General features: G+C 40.9%; 1 protein-coding gene across 1 annotated transcript in view; it reads right to left on the bottom strand.

Annotated features, from left to right (window-relative positions):
• Positions 1-22500, bottom strand: part of spag17 (sperm associated antigen 17) — a 50527-nt gene that overhangs the window by 5006 nt on the left and 23021 nt on the right. Inside the window, exons 13-46 of the mRNA XM_037675875.1 lie at positions 21653-21803; positions 21337-21540; positions 21223-21260; positions 19833-19835; positions 18935-19048; positions 17777-17931; positions 17573-17685; positions 17227-17279; positions 15360-15608; positions 15172-15286; positions 13215-13343; positions 12368-12478; positions 12122-12231; positions 11950-12040; positions 11706-11866; positions 10710-10797; positions 10457-10599; positions 10209-10353; positions 9724-9995; positions 9442-9612; positions 9141-9271; positions 8236-8366; positions 7927-8060; positions 7178-7366; positions 6932-7045; positions 5976-6027; positions 5737-5842; positions 5611-5661; positions 4056-4149; positions 3822-3924; positions 3562-3601; positions 3383-3444; positions 2304-2413; positions 863-1035 (exon numbers count right to left, since the gene is read on the bottom strand). Coding sequence (XP_037531803.1) covers positions 863-1035; positions 2304-2413; positions 3383-3444; positions 3562-3601; positions 3822-3924; positions 4056-4149; positions 5611-5661; positions 5737-5842; positions 5976-6027; positions 6932-7045; positions 7178-7366; positions 7927-8060; positions 8236-8366; positions 9141-9271; positions 9442-9612; positions 9724-9995; positions 10209-10353; positions 10457-10599; positions 10710-10797; positions 11706-11866; positions 11950-12040; positions 12122-12231; positions 12368-12478; positions 13215-13343; positions 15172-15286; positions 15360-15608; positions 17227-17279; positions 17573-17685; positions 17777-17931; positions 18935-19048; positions 19833-19835; positions 21223-21260; positions 21337-21540; positions 21653-21803 — 4106 coding nt within the window. The remainder of the gene's footprint in view (positions 1-862; positions 1036-2303; positions 2414-3382; positions 3445-3561; positions 3602-3821; positions 3925-4055; positions 4150-5610; positions 5662-5736; positions 5843-5975; positions 6028-6931; positions 7046-7177; positions 7367-7926; positions 8061-8235; positions 8367-9140; positions 9272-9441; positions 9613-9723; positions 9996-10208; positions 10354-10456; positions 10600-10709; positions 10798-11705; positions 11867-11949; positions 12041-12121; positions 12232-12367; positions 12479-13214; positions 13344-15171; positions 15287-15359; positions 15609-17226; positions 17280-17572; positions 17686-17776; positions 17932-18934; positions 19049-19832; positions 19836-21222; positions 21261-21336; positions 21541-21652; positions 21804-22500) is intronic.

Genomic DNA, 22500 nt, shown 5'->3' with positions numbered 1-22500 from the left:
ACAAAAACAGCTACATTATAAAGTGATGTAAAATACTAAAAACAGGAACATGTCTGTTGGTTTATGTCATGAACTTAGCAGATGTTTGAAGCCATTTAACATTTTATTTTATTCATTTATTCATTCATTTAAAAGAAACAAAACAAATTACTCAAAAAAAAAAAAAAAACATTGAATGAAAAGAGTGCAGAAAGAAGAAAAATCTTATATCTGACCCTTAATTAAAAAATAAAATAAAATAACTTTAAACAATCACTTAATCACTTTAATATCCACGTTAAAACTAGGAATAAAACAAAACAAAACATGTTTTGTGTTAGCAGAATTGAATTCTAACTTTAAAACTTATCCAACATTAATAAAACTTACCTCAAGTTGCCTTTTTGGACATGCATGCATATATTTGTACAAATTGTACTTGAGAGGAGATTATTACAGCCTCATATAAAATCAATGATGATCATGATATCGGAACTGGATCGGTATCGGACGATATTTAGATTCAAGTATCGGGATCGGAAGTGGATCCGTGCATCCCTACAGCCAATGCAATGAAATATAAAATACCATATTTTTCGGACTATAAGACACACTTAAAATCCTTTAATTTTCTCAAAATGGCTAAACAAATTAAATGCATTATAATAATAATTATTATTATTAAAACTTGACAGTGAGCCTTATAATCTGGTGTGCCTTATGTATTAATTCTGGTTGTGCTTACTGACCTCGAACCGACTTTATGTGGTTACTGTGAATGAGTTAAATAAAATTTGACTTATCCGTTTTGTTTCGCTTAATGCGCCTTATAGTCCGAAAACTACAGTATACATGTTCCAGTGGAAACCGTTCGACGCTGTACCTGCACATATCAACACCCACGTTCTTCAGAATCACAGTAATGGTCGACGAGGTGCCCTCCTGCAGCGTACCGAAGTCAACGCTCGACGGGTGAAGCTGGAAGCCCCTCACTACTGAACCAGTGAGGGAAACTGTTCGACACTTCCTCTTCACCGGCTCCTCCACCGTCAGGAACTGGAACAGGGGGCACAGCAAACAAACGTGTTAGTGACAAACGGATTTGGTTTATGACGGGAAAAACAGATCAGTCTGCGTCAATATTACATCACAGGATCTTCCTGCTGCTGCCTGCATTTGTATTTTTGCAGTGATTACTTTTATTTATACCGTGCACACCTTCGTATATCAACTGGTATTCAAGGATATTTCTTATTTATTGTTACACAAATTCAGAGCTTTTGATTTAGGGGTTCTGTGGAGAAATTATGAACAATTACCATTTCACCTGTTGTAGATAGCTCTTTGAGGCGTCTTAAATCTGACCACATCGATGAGCTAAAGGCTAGTCTGAGTGTAGCCCAGGCTAACGTGGATCACTGCTGTCCTGAAACATCTCCACATTTATCTAAATAAAAATCTTTATTTTTTGTGTGAGTAGTGGAAGCAGCAGCTAGCTGTAACACTTCTGGTGCAGGTGGGGCCCTTTCTGTAGGAAGATCATAATATTCTTCCCACAGTCACCGAAGTTTGCTAAACTGGTGGTGGGGTTACAATTTACAACAGTGTGAGCATGAACCCAAGGAAAAAAATGTTCTAATTGAAGTTGTGTAAAGGGCGGCACAGTGGTTCAGTTGGTAGTAGAGCTGTTGCCTCTCAGCAAAAAAGTCACCGGTTCAAATCCCAGCTGGGGGGGCCTTTCTGGGTGGAGTTTGCATGTTCTCTCCGTGCATGCGTGGGTTTTCTCTGGGTACTCCGGTTTCCTCCCACAGACCAAAAACATGCATGTTAGACGGATTGGTAACTCTAAATTGTCCCTAGGTGTGTGAGAGTGTGAATGGTTGTTTGTTTCCATGTGTCCCTGTGATGGACTGGAGACCTGTCCAGGGTGTACCCCGCCTCTCGCACAGTGGACATGGGCACCAGTGACCCCCGAGACCCAAAAAGGAAGATGCAGGTAAATGAATGGATGGATGTATGGATGTATGGATGGTGTTTTAAGATGGCAGCAATCCACTTTGGTCTCAGTCCTGCTTGGACTAGCCATTAGCTCATCAATCTGGCTAAAATTAAACTCCATTTCTTAAAACTGACGTCATTCAAAGAGCTATCTATAACAAGTGAGATATTGTTTATTCATAATCTTTTCGCATTCCACTTCAAAAACTTTAAACTATCTCTTTAATATTCTCTTAATGGACATAAGTGCTTATGTAAGTTTGTTCACGTTCCTTTGAGGGGTAAATGCAGATATTTCAGGATTTTTAATGCGTGCTCAGATTTACTCGTTGGTCTGGTTCGCTGTAGGTTTTGGAGTTGAGGACGCAGGTTGGTCTGACTTTAGTCTGTGTGGGACTTCCAGTGACGTCCACCTGGACTGACCTGCTGCTTTGCCCTGGAAATAAATCACAGAAAACATGTTTATAGCTGCATAACATCCAGACTGAACTTCACACGAGGCAGGTGCTAAATAATTAAAATAATTAATAAATAATGATTTATATTTTTAAAAATTCCATGCTCATCGTGTGGCTCATCCGTCAACCAGCCAGTTGTGTGTCATGTCCAATCTTACTTTGAAAAACCGCAAGTGCGAGTCCACGATAAAAGAACTGCAAAGTAGCGAGAGACTACTGTAGTTTTAAAAACTTTTAGCTAATCTCACATTAACTTTTAAGTATTTTCAATAATTTCTAACACTCTTATGAACCCAGCAAAACTGCTTTTAGTCCAAATCTCTTTGTACCATTTAATGCAGAAATTGGATATTAGTTTCATGAACTTATGCTTTTAATCAAAATTAAAGTGTATATATATATATATATATATATATATATATATATATATATATATATATATATATATATATATATAGGTGTTTTAAATCCTTTACACACTCTTGCAATATTCTAAACAATGTTTCTAAACTCTAAACGCTCTAAAAGAGCACAGAATGTCATGATTTTAGCTCTCTGCCTCGGTTGCTCTCAGCCACCTCCAAGCGCTCTTGGCCACGCCCACTTCTCCGCTCTGCATGGAGCTCAGCTGATCAGCTGCAGCAAGAAGCTTATCTTGCAGTAAGGGCTGCACAAATGTGCAGCAGGTGCTAAATAATTTTAAATAATTTATTTTAAATAAAAATTACATGCCGATCGTGCGGCTCATCCATCAATCAGCCAATTGTGTGTCATGTCCAGTCTTATTTTGAAAAACTGCGATAGTGTCTGCGATAAATGAACCGCAAAGTAGTGAGGGACTACTGTAGCCAATTGTTTTCCATCACTGTAATGGTATATCATTATTATTATTAATGAGATTACCGTGACTTAAAGAATACAAAAGGAGGTTAACACGAGGAACAAACCATCAAACTGCATTGTGGGGTTCGTGGGTCTTTTTTCAGGCATCTTGTCTCTTTCTGCCCTCCTGGAAACAAAAATGAACAAGTGTCATAAAAACAAACCTAAAAACACAGAAACACCACCCCACCACCACCACCAATGAAACTGTTAAAAACATCTGTAACATCGGTTTTGTTGTTACCTTTCTGACTCAGATGGAGTTGGGTTTAAGGGTGGTGGGTCTGCAGCGACAAACATAAAATATGTTTTATTGAGTCAATCTTATATATCAGAATCAGAAGAATCAGAATGCCTTTATTGTCATTATACGCAGTACAATATATATATATATATATATATATATATATATATATATATATATATATATAGTTTTAGTTTGATGTAAAAAAAAAACAGTTTGTTTTGTAGCTCCTATTAAATGGCGACACATTAACAGCTTACTGCTCTCTTGTAGGGGGGCTTCAATGACGGAGTCCGGACTGTCTGACTGGGGCAGATCTGTAGGTCGGCTTCCAACGTTGGATATTTGGGAATGCAGCAGACTCTGGAGAAACACGTGCGAATAATCTTTTTCTGCCCCACATTAAAAAAACAAAAAAAAAACTGCCCGACATTGATCTAAAAACACAAACATCAATGGAGTACACGATGTACAAATGAAAATAAACTTAGTACTTGGAATAAGGTAAAGTTTTCTGGATGGAAATAAGGAACAACGATCTTCTTCCTCAGCGACTCTCTGCAAGTCTTCTCCTCACTGAGCTCCAGTCTAAAGTACACATTCATACAAAAATAAATACTTTAATGATACAAATACACTTCATATACATTTATATAGCACAAAGAATAAGGACATTTGTGGTTGATTATTTCTCTGTTGTAACAAGGCTTGGCATTAAATCTTATACCGTTGCTAATTTCTCCTTTAATGGTGCCACATTTATGAGGATTTGTATTTGTGGGTTGAGCAGCAGAGTTCAGGCTCGTGAAAAACTTACCAAACATTCTCTGCCAAGCATCTTATTCTACCGTTGACTCTTATTTGGTGTCTTTTATCAAATTAGTTCAAGTTCAAGTCAAGTTTATTGTCATTTGCATCACATGTGGTACATGAGGTGGAACCAAATTATGTACACAGGGTCCCAGTTACACGCAACAATTGCAAAAATATAAATGATAGAAAGAAACAGTGTATAAGGATCTAAGATATGCGCTAAACAATAATAAAGTAACACAGTACGGCGTAACAACAGCAGCCTGAACATCAGTCTGTGGTGATGAGATGGGTATGAATGAAAACAGCAGCATGAGATAGACCATTATAGTTAAATAAATAAATAAAAACAAGATGCGTTGGCAGTTTAACTTGTTCAACAATGTTCAGTCAGGTTATCTGGACGGTTTCTTTTTTTTTGCCGAGACGTTTCGTCCTTCATCCAAAGGACTTCTTCAATCTGAGGTGCCACTAAACAAACTGATTTCCACAAACAGCATACACTCCATGGAGGAAATGAACAGTTTGCTGGTGCTAAGATGGCCTCTGGGACCTGCCCTCTCCCTCGTCAACTCCTCTGAGTCAGTCATAACAAAGTGGTTCAAAATACCAACGTTCATGCTCAATAGGGTATAAATCCAACAATGTTCAGTCAGGTCATTTATACCTGGATTATTGAGCATGAACGTTGGTGTTTTGAACCACTTTGTTACGATTGACTCAGAGGAGTTGATGGGGAAGAGGGTGGGCCCCGGAGGCCATCTTAGCACCAGCAAACTGTTTTTTCCCAATATGAAGTGTATGCTGGTTGTGGGAATCAGTTTTGTTTGGTGGCTCCTCAGATTGAAGAAGTCCTTTGGATGAAGGACAAAACATCTCAGCAAAAAAAAGAAACTGTCCAGATGACCTGACTGAACATTGTTGGATTTTATACCTGGATTATTGAGCATGAACTTTGATTAATTTAACTTTTTTTTTAACATGCAGGGGACCCAGTAGCATGTGGAAGAACCATACACAGCCACATCAGACTGGCACTTCCTCCTTATGCTGCTGAGCAGCTTGGTAACGCACTGCTGTGGGATGGGACTCCCAAACTGATCCCACACCACCTTATCAACTCACAAACTCTGGAGGTAGCATCTGATGAAAACTGACTTTTTAACTGGATGAATCTGCTAAATCAAGAGGTAAACTCAAACCCATGTCCAAGCCTGGGTGGGTAATTCTTTGCACCTGTGTTGAGTAAGTCTTTCACTCCATTTCAGACTCTTCCTGTCAGAAGAACTGAAAAACAAATAGGAGGTTGAAAGATTTGGATGTTGACTTCAACTCATTTATGTTTTTTATGAGCATACATACTGCTGCGATCCATCCAAACTGTCCGCATCCATGTCGGTGTCGTCTGAAACTTCAGACTGCTCGTACGACGCCCCGACTGCTTGGCTGTACAGACTGGCAACATCAGCTGCAGGTACAAAAGTATTACCCAAAACATTTAAAGTAAAACCTCCAATATTGCTGTCTTCTTGATGTCAAGTTTACAAAACTTACATCTAAAAAAGGTTTCTAAATCAATATAAAGTGTTTTCCCCACTCACCTGACAGCTTGGTATCAGCAGAGTGACGGTCGTCATCTTCCTCTGCAAAAGACTTCAGAATGCATTACTAATGTTTTCATGCTGTGTTACATATTGCTGTAACTATATGCAGACTTATAGAAGTCAGGAAATTGTAGGGTTTGTGTTTCCTTAGTGTCTGGCTCCATCTTGTGTCATGTTTATGTCTTGCATCCTCAGTCTCTGTCTTTGGCATCTGTGATTGTTCACAGGTGCCTTCACTTTGTCTAATTGGTGTTTTGTGTATTTAAGCTGGTGTATTTGTCTTCCCTGTGTCCTGGCATTATCTGTCCACTGGTGATGTCCTGGTCTGCTCCCTGTGTTCTCCAAGATAATATATGTAAGTTTTTCTGCCCTGACAGCCTTTTGTTTTTGTCAATAAATTCTTTATCTAATATTCATCCTGACTCCTCGACTGACTGCCTGCACCACTGGGTTTACCAGCACCAGCCTGTTACGACAGAAATGCTGCAGAAAAGCCAACAAAGTTCAGTAAGGTCATCTGGATGGTTTATTTTTTGTTGAGATGTTTTGTCCTTCATCCAAAGGGCTTCATCAGTCCATGAACTTTGATGTTTTGAACCACTTTGGCTATGGCTGCCTCAGATGAGTTGACAGGGGAGAAGGCAGGCCCCAGAAACCATCTCATCACCAGTAAACTGGTTGGTCTACTATGTGGGTGTTGCTGCTTGTGGGACTCAGTTTGTTGAGGCTCCTCGGATTGATGAAGTCCTTTGGATGAAGGACGAAACGTCTCAACAACAAAGAAACCATCCAGATGACCTGACTGAACTTTGGATTTTTTTACCTGGATTATTAAGCATAAACTTTGATGCTGTAGAAAAAGATTATTGTAGAACAACCTAACTGTCGTATTACATTTTAGTGAACTACTTTATACTCTGCACTTTGTTTTGTTGAACTGTGTTTATTTCTACCAGGATGAGATCGAAGAGGTCTCCAGCGTGAGTGCTCTCCTGCTTGGTGCGAGGGTCTTTCACTTTCATCTCGTCCGATCGTCGTTTGCTCGCCATCAAACTCTCGATGTATTCCTGCAGACACGTTTCAACGCTTTCATTTTTGAAAGTCGTGATTCCAAGTAACTAAAGCTGAATTGTTTCTAACAAGACCTTTGAATTTTTCCCAAAAATGTTTCGTCCCAACTGGTGATGAGGAAGCGTTACCTTCAGGTGTGAATCTATGGTATTTTTGAGCGGTGTGGTGAAGGGTCGATGCTGGTAGAGTTCTCTCATCTCCAGAGCATCAGGGCAGCTCTGAACACGTTGGTGCTGAGCTGCAGAACCAGAAGACCTCTCCCTCAAAGTCAAACCGACCCCCATGTCAGTACCAAATGGACGACCTGGGCTCTTCTTCTGGAACGAAGAGAAGCTCAAAACGATTGAGGTCTGATGCTGCCCTCAGTAGGAAGAAACAAGATATTTACCTGTTTTTATTTTTCTGTGTTTACGTTCTGACCGCTTCTGCAAAATTTGTGCTTATTTAAGTCATTAATTTATCAATCAGTTCAGCTGATTGGGGAGATGGGCACTATGATGTTTGTTTTAATAACTTTTATACTTTTCAAAATATTTAAGAGTTTAGCTACCGTTTGTTATCTTCAGCTAGCCTTTTGCCATTTTCAGCTTTATTCTGCAACTTTGGCATTTTAGCTACTGTTTTGCTACATTTAGCTAGCCTTTTGTTACCTTTAGTTTTTGAACAAGAGTTTTGCTCTTTAGCTTTTGGTAAGCATCCTGCTGCTTTTAGCTACAACTCTGTTTCAGCTTTTTCAGCTAATTTAAGTACTCAATCAGCACTCGCATTACATTTTTGCAAAAAAAACATCAATTTCTTTAGTTATATTTGTTGCTAATTTTAGTTTTTATCTACTGTTCTGCTACTTTTAGCTGTTGGCTACTATTAGCTTTTGTACCTCGGCTGTCGGAAAGTCATCCCAGCTGCGGTTTCTGAGGTTGGGAGGGGTGATGTCAGGTTTCTGTTTCTTTAGCAACCACTGGAACCACGCACTCCGGTGGCTGGGTTTTAGAATGGTGATGCCAAATTCATCTGAAACAAACACCCACAAAGGTCATGTTATTTTTTTCTTGTGTTTTTTTCATAAACTATCAAGAAAATGAATGTTTTGCAGAAAAAATAAAGCTTATTTGGTTGCCATAAAAACATAATTCTTAATTAATGAATGATCCAATGTTTTGAAAGTGTTTTAAATATTAACGTGCACCTTGTTTGTCTGGAAGAGGTTCCTTCAGAACTGCTATGGTGGGATCGGAGTGAGCTCGGTCAAGCAGCTCCTCTACAGAAGGAGAGCTCAACAGTTCAGTGCCCGAACCGTCTTCATGCACCAGAAAGAGCCTGAAGGAAAGATTATTTTAAACTTTGAGTAAAAATATATATACAGTAACCTGTCAGAGAGGAAAACAGATGGGATGATGGGATGGATGAAGGGATGATGGATGGAAGATAGATGGAAGAATCAAGGAATGGATAGATGGAAGGGATGGATGAAAGGAAGGAATAGAGGGAAGGGATGGATAGATAAAAAGGAAGGGATGGATGGATGAAAGGATGGATAGATGGATGGGATGCATGAAGGGATGGGATGGATGGATGAAAGAGGGATGATGAAGGGATGGATGGATGATGAATGGATGGAAGGATGATGGGTGGATGAAAGGAATGGATGGATGATGAAGGGATGGATGGATGGATGAAAGGAAGGGATGGATGAATGAAAGGAAGAGATGGATGGATGAAAGGAAGGGATGGATGGATGGATGGATGGATGGATGAAAGGAAGGGATGGATGGATGAAAGGAAGGGATGGATGAATGAAAGGAAGGGATGGATGAATGAAAGGAAGGGATGGATGGATGAAGGGATGGATGGATTTTTTTTTTTTATCCCAACTGACATTCAGATTTTCAAGTTTTAAAATTCTTTTTCATTAGAAAAAGGAATAATCGAACGCCATTTAATTCTTTCTGGGAGAGTAAATTTAGGTCAAAAGTTTAAACAAAAACATAAAAATATAAACAGGAAGTAGTTCAGTTTTAATATGTGGAGCTGAACCTTGAGCCAGTTCCAGTGAAGGGTGAACTGGCTCATCACAGGTGTTTGGGCGAGTACCTGGGAGGGTGAGCTTTGTCTTTTATGTGAATCCCGTCCCTTTTCCTGTCCTCCCCCTCTTCCTCGTCGTGTGTACGAGTGCTGGCAGCAGGACTTGAACGTAGCACAAATATTTGCCCATCTTCCATCACCTGCAACACCGACAGTCATCTTTGTACATAAGACAATAAAAACTCGTGATTTCCAGTTATTATGTTGGTTATTTGGACGTTTTTTCCCAGAAGAGGGGTTTTGTAGAGATTTAGACAGTTTGATGGGCAGGGACTTAAACCTGACATCCCTTGTAACCATAGCAACAGACCTGGAAGTGGTTCCCATCGTCGTCTGTAACGTCACAGGCCACTTCACCTGCGTGACTTATGGTGTAAACTCCTGGTTGGTTACTTGAGTTGGGGGCAACAAGTGGGTCAGAGGAGTACGTGCACTTTCCATTACTTCGGATGTGCAGAACGCCAGCGTTAGGTGGAAACACCTGGAACATTAATGCAAACATATACAAGCCTAAACATGGGAGATTCTACTGTTCATATACATATGTTTTGGTGTAATCATTTTATTTTGATCAAACCAGCGCAGAACGCACCTCATACTCGGCTCGGTTGTTCCCTGTGATGACGGTTCCGTCGGCTAAGAAGACGCGAGCCGTGTGACGTTCAGGGTACATCAGTACTGAGGCGCAGCCCTCTTTCTCCACCAACACCGCCCGCTCGCTGACCGACGGACCTCCCCTTTCATTCGTCTTAGCACCGTCAGGAAACGCAGTCTGCTCATCGTGTCTGTGCACGCTCCTCTCAGAACCTGCACTCTCACCCAGAGTGAACTGAGAGCTTGATCCAGCACTTTCTGGTTTCTGTCCTGGGAAAGTGAGCAGAGAAAGACGTGCAGATGTGTCCGAAGTGTTCCGTGAGCGTGCTCTCGCCACCTACTGGTGCATCATGGGTATTACTGTATTTCTGTTAAAACGTTGTGAAAGGAGTAAATAAATATAATTTATAAAACTATCCGTAGCGGTGTCGAGGGCCCAGAAAGAGACGAGTGTTCAAAGAGCTGTGCGTGTTTAATGGTTACCTGTGAGCAGAGGGTGATGTGGTGAACCTGTAAAGGTCCTGTCTTGGAGGAAACTGGTGATCCTGGTTCCGTCTGCATGCTCCACTATAAGAGATCCGTCTGGGTTCTGGACTAAAACCACTAAATCCTCCCGGGTTAGCATGACCTGATAAAACATGTGAGAACAAGTCAAGCGTAACATGAGGCCATAATTTCACAGATGTGAACATTTCGAAAAGGTTGTTTTATAGATACGATGTAGATCTTGCCTGATGTGTGACGGGGTCTGTGGCTTTGAAGGTGAGCAGAGAGGTGGTGGGGAGATGTTTGTGTGTGGACCCAACAGTGCAAATGCGATGTCCAGATGGACTTGTAGTCTGCCAGCATCCCTTCTGAGGCTCAGAGGTCTGACCTGTTTGCACATGAAGAACGTTTAATAGTGACGTGATACAGGAACAGCATCGTGGTCAGGGGACAGTTTGAGGAAAAACTGGTCTGGGTTTGATGGTTCTGAGCTCGAACCTTTATTGGTATTGTCAATTTCAGCATCAGGCACCCAGACTGGACCAGAATCTTGACTGAAACTCACTGACCCATCTGGAAACAGCACCTACAGGACAGGCAGATGCACATTAAGATCTGTGTACCAGGAAACACCACTCAGGAGACTAGCTGAACCTTAAAGACACCAAAAAGTAAACATATACTTTTTTATTTTTTACTATTTGTCAGCTAATAAATATGTTGTCACAAGCGCTGCTTTACAAAAACTACATCTTACATTCTGAGAGGTTACTGAAGAGCGCGTGCTAACTATGCTATAACAAGAAAAAGGCGGTAAAGTCTTCCAGGGGACCCGTTGTAAAGAAAATGTATTTTCCAACTCACTCTGAGGCCCTTTGACTGCTTGAAATCAGTGGTTCCCAACCCTGGTCCTTGAGGAACACCATCCTGCATATTTTAGTTGTTTCCCTGTTCCAACACACCTGATTTGAATGAAAGGTGATTAACAGGCTTCTGCAGAACTTGAGGAAGTCATTAAATCACTGAATCAGGTGTGTTGGAGCGGGAAACAACAACAACATGCATTACGGTGTTCCTCAAGGACCAGGGTTGGGAACCACTGCTTTAAACAACTCAATTTGACCCTCTGGAAACAAAATGTTGCCCATCCCTGCTGTAAACAGTTGCCAAGCATGCTTTGTTTGAATCCCAGGGTTCATTTTAGGACATTTCTACGCTTTATTGAATTGATCATTGTGAAATCTGTTATGTGATTGATCAGCACCAGGTGGTCCAGGAGACTGAGTTTAAAAGCTGGGAAGGACAAACTGAGAGCAATGAGCAGCTGAATGTAGCATCAGTGAAAAGTTGTGGACATTTGTGCTTTCAGCCTGGAGATAAACCCACATTCTCACCTCCGTCCTGACAGTCAAACCGCCCCTATCTCTAGTTGAGTCAACAGAACGCCACGCTCGAGTCTTGCTTTAGTTCATTTCAGCATTAGTGTGTGCGCACCTCTGTGGATCCGTCTCTCATGTGCCGGATCACGGCTCCCTGACTGGTGATGATGCGATACAGCTCTTTGGAGAGGGATGCGTCCTGAAGGAGCCGCCGTCCTTTAGCGTGGAGCGGAAAGCTCTGCTTCACCAGAACGCCTCGCTCCTGTTGTGAGACACCTGGACACAAGAGCTATATACGTTTACTGCAGTGCTAAACGACAGCATTTTAATAAAAACACCCATAAGTTCCTCGCTCTGACCTTCCATGTCCTCCCTCAAAAAGTGCACCAGTAGGCCGTTAGGAACAGAAAGGCAGAGACTGCTGAAAGGACCGGACTGGTCTTCACACCCCTTTAAACACAAAGAGGATGGTGGGTAGTGTAAAGAAATAAAGTCGGTTTCTGTGTCCATTTGTTTGTATTCAGGTCTGACCTGACTGGACTGGGTTTGTCTCCTGGAGGAATCAGGCTCCAGATTTGTTTCTTTAGAGCCAGCGGTGGAAGAACACTTTGGGTTGTCCTCTTCCGTTTCCTCAGAACTCACTAGAACGTCTCAAAACACATTTTTACATGAACTGAGACGAGATTCTCAATACGTACATTTAGCCTCTTTACGACTTCATCCAAGACAAACACCTGCATAAACACAGATTAAATCCGAACACTGCGTGTGTGACACCTTTACGTTCTCCTGTGGGGCCGTAGAAACTGTACGAGAGGTGGACTTTGTTGTCAAGAACTGCTGAGAAGTTGCCCTGCTTTACTCTTTTCCCGACCACAGCCTCGGGCTCTAAAACAGACACAGTTATTTAGAGGATACGGTGTTTTCTCTGAAAAGTATAAAACTTTACAAGTTTGGATCCAAACACCTCAGGTAAGGACATTTATGAAAACCAGTGTAACAAGCCAGTGAACCCCAAGTCCTGACTATACCTGGGGTTAAAGTGGCCTAGGTTAGATTATACTCCAAGTATACTATGACCTAAGCCATTTAGTACTCAGGCCAGATTATATCCTCATGACATCAGTGGTGAGGAAGAATTACCCTCCTCACCCCAGAAAACTCAGTGGCCAAGAACAACTCTTCGTTGAATCCAGGATGATGAGCTACAACAACATTTAATTTCCCTTTGGGATTAATAAAGTATTTTTGAATTATTTTTCAAGTTATCAGGCTCACAGCATGCACGGACAGACAAAGGGTATTTCCAATTCCCCCTTTACGCTCAGCGACGGGACAATTAACTGACTCATTAACTCACAACTCGCTGATACACAATAATGAGACATTGTTTGAGACTGACTGCCGTGTTAGCTGGGTATGTTCTGGTATGACCTGGTATGTTCTGGTATGTTCTGGTATGACCTGGTATGTTCTGGTATGTTCTGGTATGACCTGGTATGACCTGGCCGAGGCAATTTTACACTTTGGCCTAGGACAGCCTGGGCCAAACTGCACCAAGTTGAATCTGGACAGGGGCCATTTTGGCCTGCTACACCGGTGCGCTGCTTTATTGCACCTTTACTTCGACAGTCCTCCTTTGGATGGATGTGTGTTTTGCTGTGAGGCTCTGAACAATCGCCAACAACTTGGTTGATGTGCGCGTAGAAACGATGGCCGTCCTTTATCACAGCTACTTTCATCAGGCTGGAACCTGAAGTACAAACAAGAATTTATTTAGAGTGAAAGTGGGCAGATCAAAGAATTGGAAAAAAACAATAATTTGAGTATAGTTTAAATCGGGGGTGTCCAGTCCTGGTCGTCGAGGACCACTATCCTGCAGGTTTTAGATGTTTGTCTGCTCCAACACACCTGCCTTGCATCAATGGGTGATTAACAGGCTTCAGGTAACTGAACCATTGAATCAGGAGTGCTGGAGCAGAACAAACATGCAGGATAGTGATGTAGAATTAGACACCTCTGGTTTAAATATTCACCAGAGATTAATATATAATCTAGTTTCCTTTCTCATAAAGTCTAAAGAAACTGTTAGTTGGGTTGTTCTTCACAAAAGGAAAGGTTTTTCGTTTGTTGCACGTTTTGTTGTAAATTAAAAATTGCACATATTTTCAGTTTCTCCCTTCGTTTTTGCACGTGTAAAGCCAGTTTCTGGTCATTCCGCAGCAGGTTGGCCTTGAAACACATCAATGAGGCGATATTTATAAGACAGATCTTGTGGGCAGGCCTCAGGCTGATGAAGTCTTTCGGATGTAAGACGAAACGTTTCTCCCAAAAAGGAACTGTCCAGATTACATGATTTAACATTTTCGTGTGCGTGAGTCCACTGATCGAGGCGTCGTCCACAGCTATGGCTGCTTTCTTCTGTTCTGTCAAAGTGAAGAAGGAGCTGAGCCAAAAATATGCTGAAAAGAACTCGTTATACAGTAGTCCCTCGCTACTTAGCGGTTCATTTAACGCGGACTAACCCTATCGCAGTTTTTTTTTTTAAGTACTGTACATGTACATAATATTTTTTTTTAAATAAATTTAAAAAGTGCTGCCATTTTATAGTTTTCTTTCATTAAGCCTTCACTGTTTTACCAGTCTAAAGAACTACATTACCCAGAAGCCATCACTTCCCGGAAGTCAACACTGCTCTTTCAACCGCTGCTTGCTGCAAATGGAAGGAATGTTTTGCAGCAAAGTCAGAAGTTCTGTAAGTTCTGTTGCTCACGGGACTTCAGGAAAGTCTCAAATAATTCTGAAGGTGAACTCGTCCTTCAAGTTGTATCTTCACTGCTGAGCAGCTGAACTGCAGCTGATCCAGAATCAGTGTGACCCGGATCCTGGGAGCTGCAGACGACAGACGGCTGCAGGGTTCATTCAGGTTCTGGCCGCGCTGTGCTGGTCCAGACTGGGCCAGAGGTTCTGGATTAAATCATGGGCAGCAGCACGTGCACATCAAGCTGGATGGAGCGGTGGGCTTCAGTCATGCAGCACCGGGAATTTTTTCATCTATTGAGTCGGACCGGAACTGATCCGCTCCTGTGCTGCAGAGCCTGGTAAGTAATAATTTGTAGCTAATTTACATACAAGTACTGTGTGTTGTTAAAATTAGTAGGTTTAAGAGTTTAGAGGACTGATTGTGGACTTCATCGCTGCAGAAACAAACTGAATAGAACAGAGTTGGACCTGAACCAGAGCTACTGCTGTTCTGCAGAGCTAGTAAGTACAATTTAGTAACATTTGTTGTTAAAATGACTCAAGTTTAAGAGTTTAGAACATTCCAAGAGTGTGAGAAGAGTTTCTAAAACCTTAATATAAAGTTTAATGTACTTGAACTTGGGACTAGTGTATTCCTACTTCGCGGTTTTTCACTTATCGCGGGGCTTCATGGTACGAATCCCCCACGATAAACGAGGGACTACTGTAGTGGGATTTGGTGAGAACGCCTTGGAGAGGAGCTGCAGTCCCCTCCAAGACCCGACCTCTGATAAGCACCAGAAAATGGATGGATGTCTAGTCGTTTTTTGCAACCGTACCTTCAACAAAGTCAATATTCTCCACAGTGATGTGTCCTCCGTCTGAGGGGTAAAGGTTCTGGACCCGGCCTGACACACGGATCAGCCGTCCGTTCATGCTGTAGCCGGTGAATCTCTGAACACACACACACACACCTTCAGACCAACAGTGACTCATACAACTGTTGGTTTCATGTGCGCCTCCTCACTTTCTCAGGTTCCTCTGCGAATCGAGGCCCTTCGCTGCTCCTCTCCGTGGGGGCTGCTGGAATTTTGGCCCCCGCGGGGACCTTGCTGGTGGCTGTTTCTGCTCTGCTCTTCTTGCCGTCGGACAAAGTTTTACTTTTCTTCTCGTCTGCCGCCTCCTCTTTCTGCAGCTTGGCTCGAGGTGTGTTCTCCTTCTTTGATCTTTTCGTCATCTCCTCTTCCTTCGCTCGCTCCTGCTCCAACTTCCAGGCCTGAAACGACATCAACGCCAAAAACCAAAGGAGGAAAATAACGAAGCTGTGCTTAAGTTCCAGAATTTGAAATGCTGCAACATGATAATGTATTTTTAGAACATAAAGGGTTAAACCTTAAACTCCTGTTATCATGACGTTTGCTGAGTATTTATACATTTAAAACAAGTTAAAATTACTGTAATTAGAGAAACTGCATTTCCTGCGAAAATACAGTGTGAATGCTTGTTGCAGAAGAACTTGCTGAAAATCATCTGAAATTAGCTAAAAACATGCTGAAATGTAGCTGAAATGGAAGAACGAGCCTAAGTTAGCAGAAGAAAGCAGAAAGAACACATTTTTTTAATTGGGTTTAAATAAGCAGAAATTAGCACAAAAAATTAGGAAATTAGCTAAAAAAGCTTAAATTAGCTAAAAAAAAAAAAAAGCTGAAAGCAGATGAAAAGGTAGAAAGACGTTTAAACTACTTGAAATAAGTGGAAGGAGCTGAAATAAGCTAAAAAATGTGGAATTAGCTGAAAAAGCTAAATTTAGCACAGACTCAGCTAAATAGTACCTGAAATAGCAGAAAAAAAGCTGAAAGGATCATAACAAGCTGAAATTAGCAGAAAGAAGTTAATTAGGCTGAAAGTAGCAGAAATTACCATGAAAAACTTGGAATTTACCCGAAAACAGCTTAAATTAGCTAAAATGCTTAAAAAATGAAGCTGAAAGGGTAGAAGAAACTTATATTAGCAGAAGAAAACAGAAAGAAAACGTTTGCTGAAAGAATCAGAAATGATGACAAAAAAGTGGAAATTATATGAAAAAAGTTGAAATTAGCCAAAAACAGCTGAAAAGTAGCTAAAAAGGCAGAAAGAAGCTGAAATTACAAGAAGTGGAGAAAACGCATGTCTGCTGAATGAGGCTGAAAAATGTTGAAATGAGAGCAAAAAAAATTTAATTAGCTGAAAAAGCTTAAATTAGCATAAAAATAGCTATATAGTAGCTGAAATAGTAGAACAAGCTGAAACTTGCAGAAATAAACTGAAAGGTGCATAGAGACTTATCTTTCAACATTTAATCCTGACTGAGTGTAAACTGTCGTCTTTCATCTCCACGACAAATTAAACGACAGAATAAACCTCTTATAATCGTCAAGAGGGGTCTTCATTTCCTGCAGCCATAAAAGGCGGGCGATAATGTAATTGCCTGTGGCTGTCTGTTAGTAAAATATCTCAAGAACCAGAAATTATTATTATTATTATTAGAACATAGATGTGCATCTACAAATAAATACCTCTTGGGAGTCAAAACAATTCAAGATGGCTGCCACAAAATTGTCTATAACTCAGTCAGTTTTACAAGTTTTGAGCTAAAGTTCAGCGTGGTAGTAGCTGAGAATCATTCCCATCACGTACTCCAAGCACTAACAGGTCACTCAAAATATTTGTTTAAAACTTCGGCGAACAAGGCAGCAAGAGATATGTGCTTGTTCTCACTTTACACGGACTTACAACTTTGAAAAGGGCTAAAAGTGGCACATAGGAGATTTATTTTTAATCTTAATCTGTCGTGGCAGGAGGTAATAATAAATATGAGTGAGTGTGTTTGGTGTAATGAGCTGAATGATACAGACTTTGATCGAGCCTTTTCTGATGATCGGTTCCAGCGTTCTCTCCTCCACTGCTTCTAAACAAAGAACAAAACAAAGAACGCGTTCATGACGAGGCAAAAAAAATCATTTCATTGTCTGTTTGGAAAACTACGGTAGTTAGAAACACAAATAAATCCTACTTGGCTCGACAACGCGCTGAGTCAGCAATCAAACAAGCGTTTAGCTGCGTTTGCTTTACGTGAACCTTCACGTTTCCAAAACTACGAGCTACGAAAGGATCTAAGGCAACGGACTCAAAGAGAGCGTAGGACTAAAACGTCCAGTAAAACTGAAAAGCTAAAGACTGTTGAGAGCTACAAGGCAGCACCGTGTGGAGACGCAGCCACAGGGCTCTGGGTTCTGAGCAGCGTCGCCTCTCTTTTCAGCTCCTCCTCTTTGGTCCAGTCTGAGATGGAGTCGGCCACATGCTCCAGGTAGTGTCTAGGAAAAACAGAGTAAACGTTTGTTTATAGTAAAAGGTGTGTACAGGTTACTGTTTCCAGTCACGTGGGTTAAAGGTGTAAATACTGACCTGAACTTGACGTCAGTGTGAAGAGCCACGTCCCAGAACTCCTTGGACCGGAGCTGAGAACTCACGGGATTGTGGCAAAAAACATACAAGATGTTTTTATGGCTTCCTCTAAAGGTGTCCAAACAGCGGTACTCCTCCGACGCCGCCATCAGGACCTGAACACAACCAAAATCACCCTGAACAAGCAAAAATTGTGTTTTTGTTTACGTTTATGAGCTGACTTAAAGAGATACTTCAGGTGATTAGAAGTGGGGTTCTGTGGAAAGGTAATGATAAACATCTAAAAACAATTATGTGTTTGCTCGACTTTATAGTAAAGGTGTGTCTCAGTTGAACTTTTACTTAATAAATGTACTTTAATGGTCAAATTAGCTGCATTTCGCCGAGGCGGTGCAGCTGGTTTGACGGTTGCTCCAAGCAGAGAGCAGAACGAAGGTGGCAGGCTATGGCAAGCCGATTGTGTCATTAATAGCGGGTGAAGATTCTCAGTCATTCAGGACATGGTGAATTCAAAAAAGTTCAAGACAAAAACAATAAAGTATAAAGTATAATAAATAAAGTCCAGTTGTTTTTGTTTTGAAATTTTTTGAATTTGTCATTATAGCCATGTTTACCTATTACATGATACAACGGCATGCCTTACTGCTGCTACTACTACTCTGCTGTCATTTAGTGGCTGAAAATGGTACTGTTCAAAAAAGTTTCAGTTTGAATGAATGAAAACGATCGTATTTCAGCCAAAAATTGGTTTATAAATATGGGAAAATCCATAAATATGTCATTTCGGCCTATAAGTCGCAGGGCATGTAAATTATGCAAAAAAAATTGTGACTTATATGCCGAGAAATACGGTAGCTCAGAGGGTGTCCAATCTGGCCCTTGAGAGTGGCTATCCTGTATGTTTCACTTGTTTCTCTGCTCCAACACACCTGCTTCAATGGTTGAATTCCCTCTTGGTGTTCTCATGTTAATTACCCATTGATTCAAATCGGGGGTGTTGGAGCAGAGAACAAGCAGGACGGTGGCCCTCGAGGACCAGGATCAGACACCCCTGACTCAGCTGTAACAGAAGCAGCTGGTAAAAGTTTGTTGAGGGGGATATTTGAAGAACAGTTGTGGCCTAATATCTTAAAGAGAGAAGCGGTGAAAAAGGTCGACCTGTGGGAAAACAGCGGCGCTGTGACGTTCAGTGTAGTGCCAGCCAAACAAAGACCTCCGTCTGCAGCGCTGCAACTCAGAGAGATCCAGCTGGGTGCTAACTTCCTGAATGAACTGATGGAAAACAAACACAAACAGGCAACATTAATGCTCAAGACAATCACAACAAGAGAAACTGCATTTCCTGCGAAAATGCCATGTGAATGCTTATTGCAGAAGAACTTGCTGAAAAACAGCTGAAATTAGCTAAAAATAAACATGCTGCAACATAGCTGAAATGTAGAACAAGTGTAAATCAGCAGGAGAAAGCAGAAAGAAAACAAAAGCTGAAATGAGTGCAAAAAATGTGGAATTAGCTGAAAAAGCTAAAATTAGAATAAAACAGCTAAATAGTAGCTGAAATGACTGAAACTAGAAAAAACATGCTGAAAGGAGCATAACAAGTTGAAATTAGCAGAAATAATTTAAGTTGAAAGTGGCATAAATTACCATGAAAAACTTTGGAGTTTATATGAAAACAGATGAAATTAGCTAAAATATTCTAAAAAGCGAGCTGAAAGGGTAGAACGAGCTTAAATTAGCAGACGAAAGCAGAAAAAACACTTTGCCCAGTTAGTCTGAAAGAAGCAGAAATGAGCACAAAAAAGTGGAAATTATATGAAAAAATCTGAAATTAGCATAAAACCAGCTGAAAAGTAGCTAAAAAGGCAGAAAGAAGCTTAAATTACCAGAAGTGGAGAGAGCACATTTTTTACTGAATTAGGCTGAAAAAAGTTGAAATGAGTGCAACAAAAATGGAATTAGCTGAAAAAGCTCAAATTAGCATAAAACAGATAAATAATAGCTGAAACAGGAGAAAAAGCTGAAACTAGCAGAAATAAGCTGAAAGGACCATAACACGCTGAAACTAGAGAAATTGTATTTCCTGCAAAAATGCAGTGTGAATGCTTATTGCAGAAGAACCTGCTGAAAAGCAGCTGAAAATAGATTTTTTTAAAAGCATGCTGAAATGGAGCCGAAATGGAAGAACAAGCCTAAATTAGCAGAAAGAATATGTATTTGCTAAAATTTGTTTAAATATTCAGAAATCAGTAGAAAAATTAGGAAAGTAGCTGGAAAATGCTGAAATTTGCCCCCCAAAAATGGCTGAAAAGCAGCTGAAAGGCAGAAAGAACCTTAAACTACCTGACGGAAGGAGAAAGAGCTGAAATGCACTAAAAATTTTGGAATTAGCTGAAAAAGCTAAAATTGGCATAAAAACAGCTAAATAGTAGCTGAAATAGTAGAAATAGCTGAAACTAGCATAATTAAGCTGAAAGGAGCATAACAAGCTTAAATTAGCATAAAGAAGTTAACTAGGCTGAAAGTAGCAGAAATGACCAAGAAAAATGTGAATTTATCTGAAAATAGCTGGAAAATGCTAAAAAGGTAGCTGAAAAGGTAGAACAAGCTTGAATTAGCAAAGGCAAGCAGAAAGAACACGTTTGCCCAATCTGGCGAAAAGAAGCAGAAATAAGCACAAAAAAAGTGGAAATTATCTGAAAAAAGCTGACATTTGCAAAAAGAAACAAAAAACAGCTGAAAAGTAGCTAAAAGGCAGAAAGAAGCTTAAATTACCAGAAGAAAGTGGAGAGCACGTTTTTGCTGAATTAGGCTGGAAAAAGTTGAAATGGGTGCAAAAAATGTAGAAGTAGCCAAAAAAAGTCTAAAATTAGCATAAAACAGCTAAATAGTAGCTGAAATAGCAGGAAAGGCTGAAACTTGCATAAGCAAACTGAAAAGAACATAACAAGCTGAAATTAGCAGAAAGAAGTTAGAAGAAGCACAAAAACGTAGTTAGCAGAACGCATCTAAAAGGATCACAAAACAGCTGAAATCAGCAGAAAGTAGCTGAAAATTTGTTTAAATTTGCACAAGAAATCTGAAAGAAGCTGAAGCAGAACAAAATGTGAAAGGAGCAGTTGTAAACAGAGCTAAAGATTTGAAGGATGGAAAATTAGCTCAATTCATTTTCTATGAGGAAAAAAGTGGCAGAAATGGCTAAATATTTCAAAAAGCTAAAGTTGCACCAATACCAAAAGTCATAACTGGATTGTCCTGGAAGAGCTGAACGTTTTGATATGATTTGTTGAACTAGAACAAAAATTGTGGAACGAGAAAGATGCTGAAAAACGTACAGAAGAAAAATGGATCCAGTATGAATGTTCCGTAAGTATTCACTCTGTTAATAATGTGTTTTTGTTCAGTAACACAAAGTATGAGCAGGTACAGTAAGATTCAGCCAGTACCTCAGTGCTGCCGGGGTCTTCGGTGAGAAACGCTGGACCTTCAGAGACAGATCAGTGGTTAGTGAGCTGGACGGAGACACTGGTGGAACAGATTGAACCAGCGAGCTCGCACACCTTTGGCCTTGTGAAGCTGATGTTCAGCGTAGGATAAAGGATCGTCCCAGGGGACAACGTTCAGTGTGCACCGTGCTGCTTCCAGTGGCCCTTGATGGTCGGCGTCATTCACAAACACGCCCTGCTCATCCAGAGCGCTCAGCGTCATGGCCTCAAACACGCTCTGATCGAACAGGCGCTCCACGTCCGACCACGACACCGTCTCTGTGGGACATTTGAACTCTTCACCAACAACAAAACCACATCTTTACCGTTGGGAGTTGAATGGTCGAGGGCGGATACGATGTGTTTTCCAGAGGTGGAGGGACTTTCTGACCTTCTGTGCAAAAGTGTTGCAGCTGCTGTTTGACGGCCTTCCAGCAGGAGGGCCTGTTCCTCCGCTCCGCCATCGACTCGATGAGCTCCCAAACCGGCGAGAACCTCATCATGGACAGCTCCACCTCTGCTGGACTGAAACCATCAAGCGCCTACAAAAGATTTGAGCGTGAGCGCGCACATGTTAAACGATCAAGTCCAGACCGTGTAGCTGGGAGCTGAGCGCAGTGGTTCTGTCACACGGCTCTGAGACAGAAGGGTCGAGGGATCAAACCCCGGTGTAGCCAACTGACGCCGTGCTGGCTCACGTGGCCTGGACCAACAAGGTCTACACCAGATCTGATCATGTGATCATCACTGGTGGACTTAAAGAGTGAATGTTTGTAGTTTTTGAGCTAAGTGTTCTTCTGGACTGGAACAGAACAGAACAGGGGGTGCAGGTAAACCTTAATGTTTTGATGTAACGTGGGCAGGAGTTACACTGTACAAGAAAAAAAAAAAAAAAATTTGTTTTTATTTTGGAGTGGAGGGAGCAATTTTACCCACCAGGAACAATGGCGGAGCCAGGGGGTGGCCAATGGTGGCCAAGGCTGCCATAGATTAATCTTTGTCCACCCCAGTCATTTGAGGAAACTATATTAATATTATTTTTATTCAATATAAAAACTACAAAACATTACAGATCTTATTGTTCCACACGTGCCTAACAGAGCACTTCACTCTCAGACCTTTAACAAAGTTAAAAAAAAAACTTGTTTATCATAATTTTTTCTTATTTTTGGTCTAAAAATTTAACAAAAAAAACTTAACAAGCAAGTGTTGCATAAAAAAATGATGCTCATTTTAAGA

This window comes from Nematolebias whitei, chromosome 1 (genome assembly GCF_014905685.2).
Source record: "Nematolebias whitei isolate Nwh7 chromosome 1, NemWhi1, whole genome shotgun sequence".
Taxonomy (NCBI): domain Eukaryota; kingdom Metazoa; phylum Chordata; class Actinopteri; order Cyprinodontiformes; family Rivulidae; genus Nematolebias; species Nematolebias whitei.
This window is presented reverse-complemented; position numbering and strand designations above follow the sequence as displayed.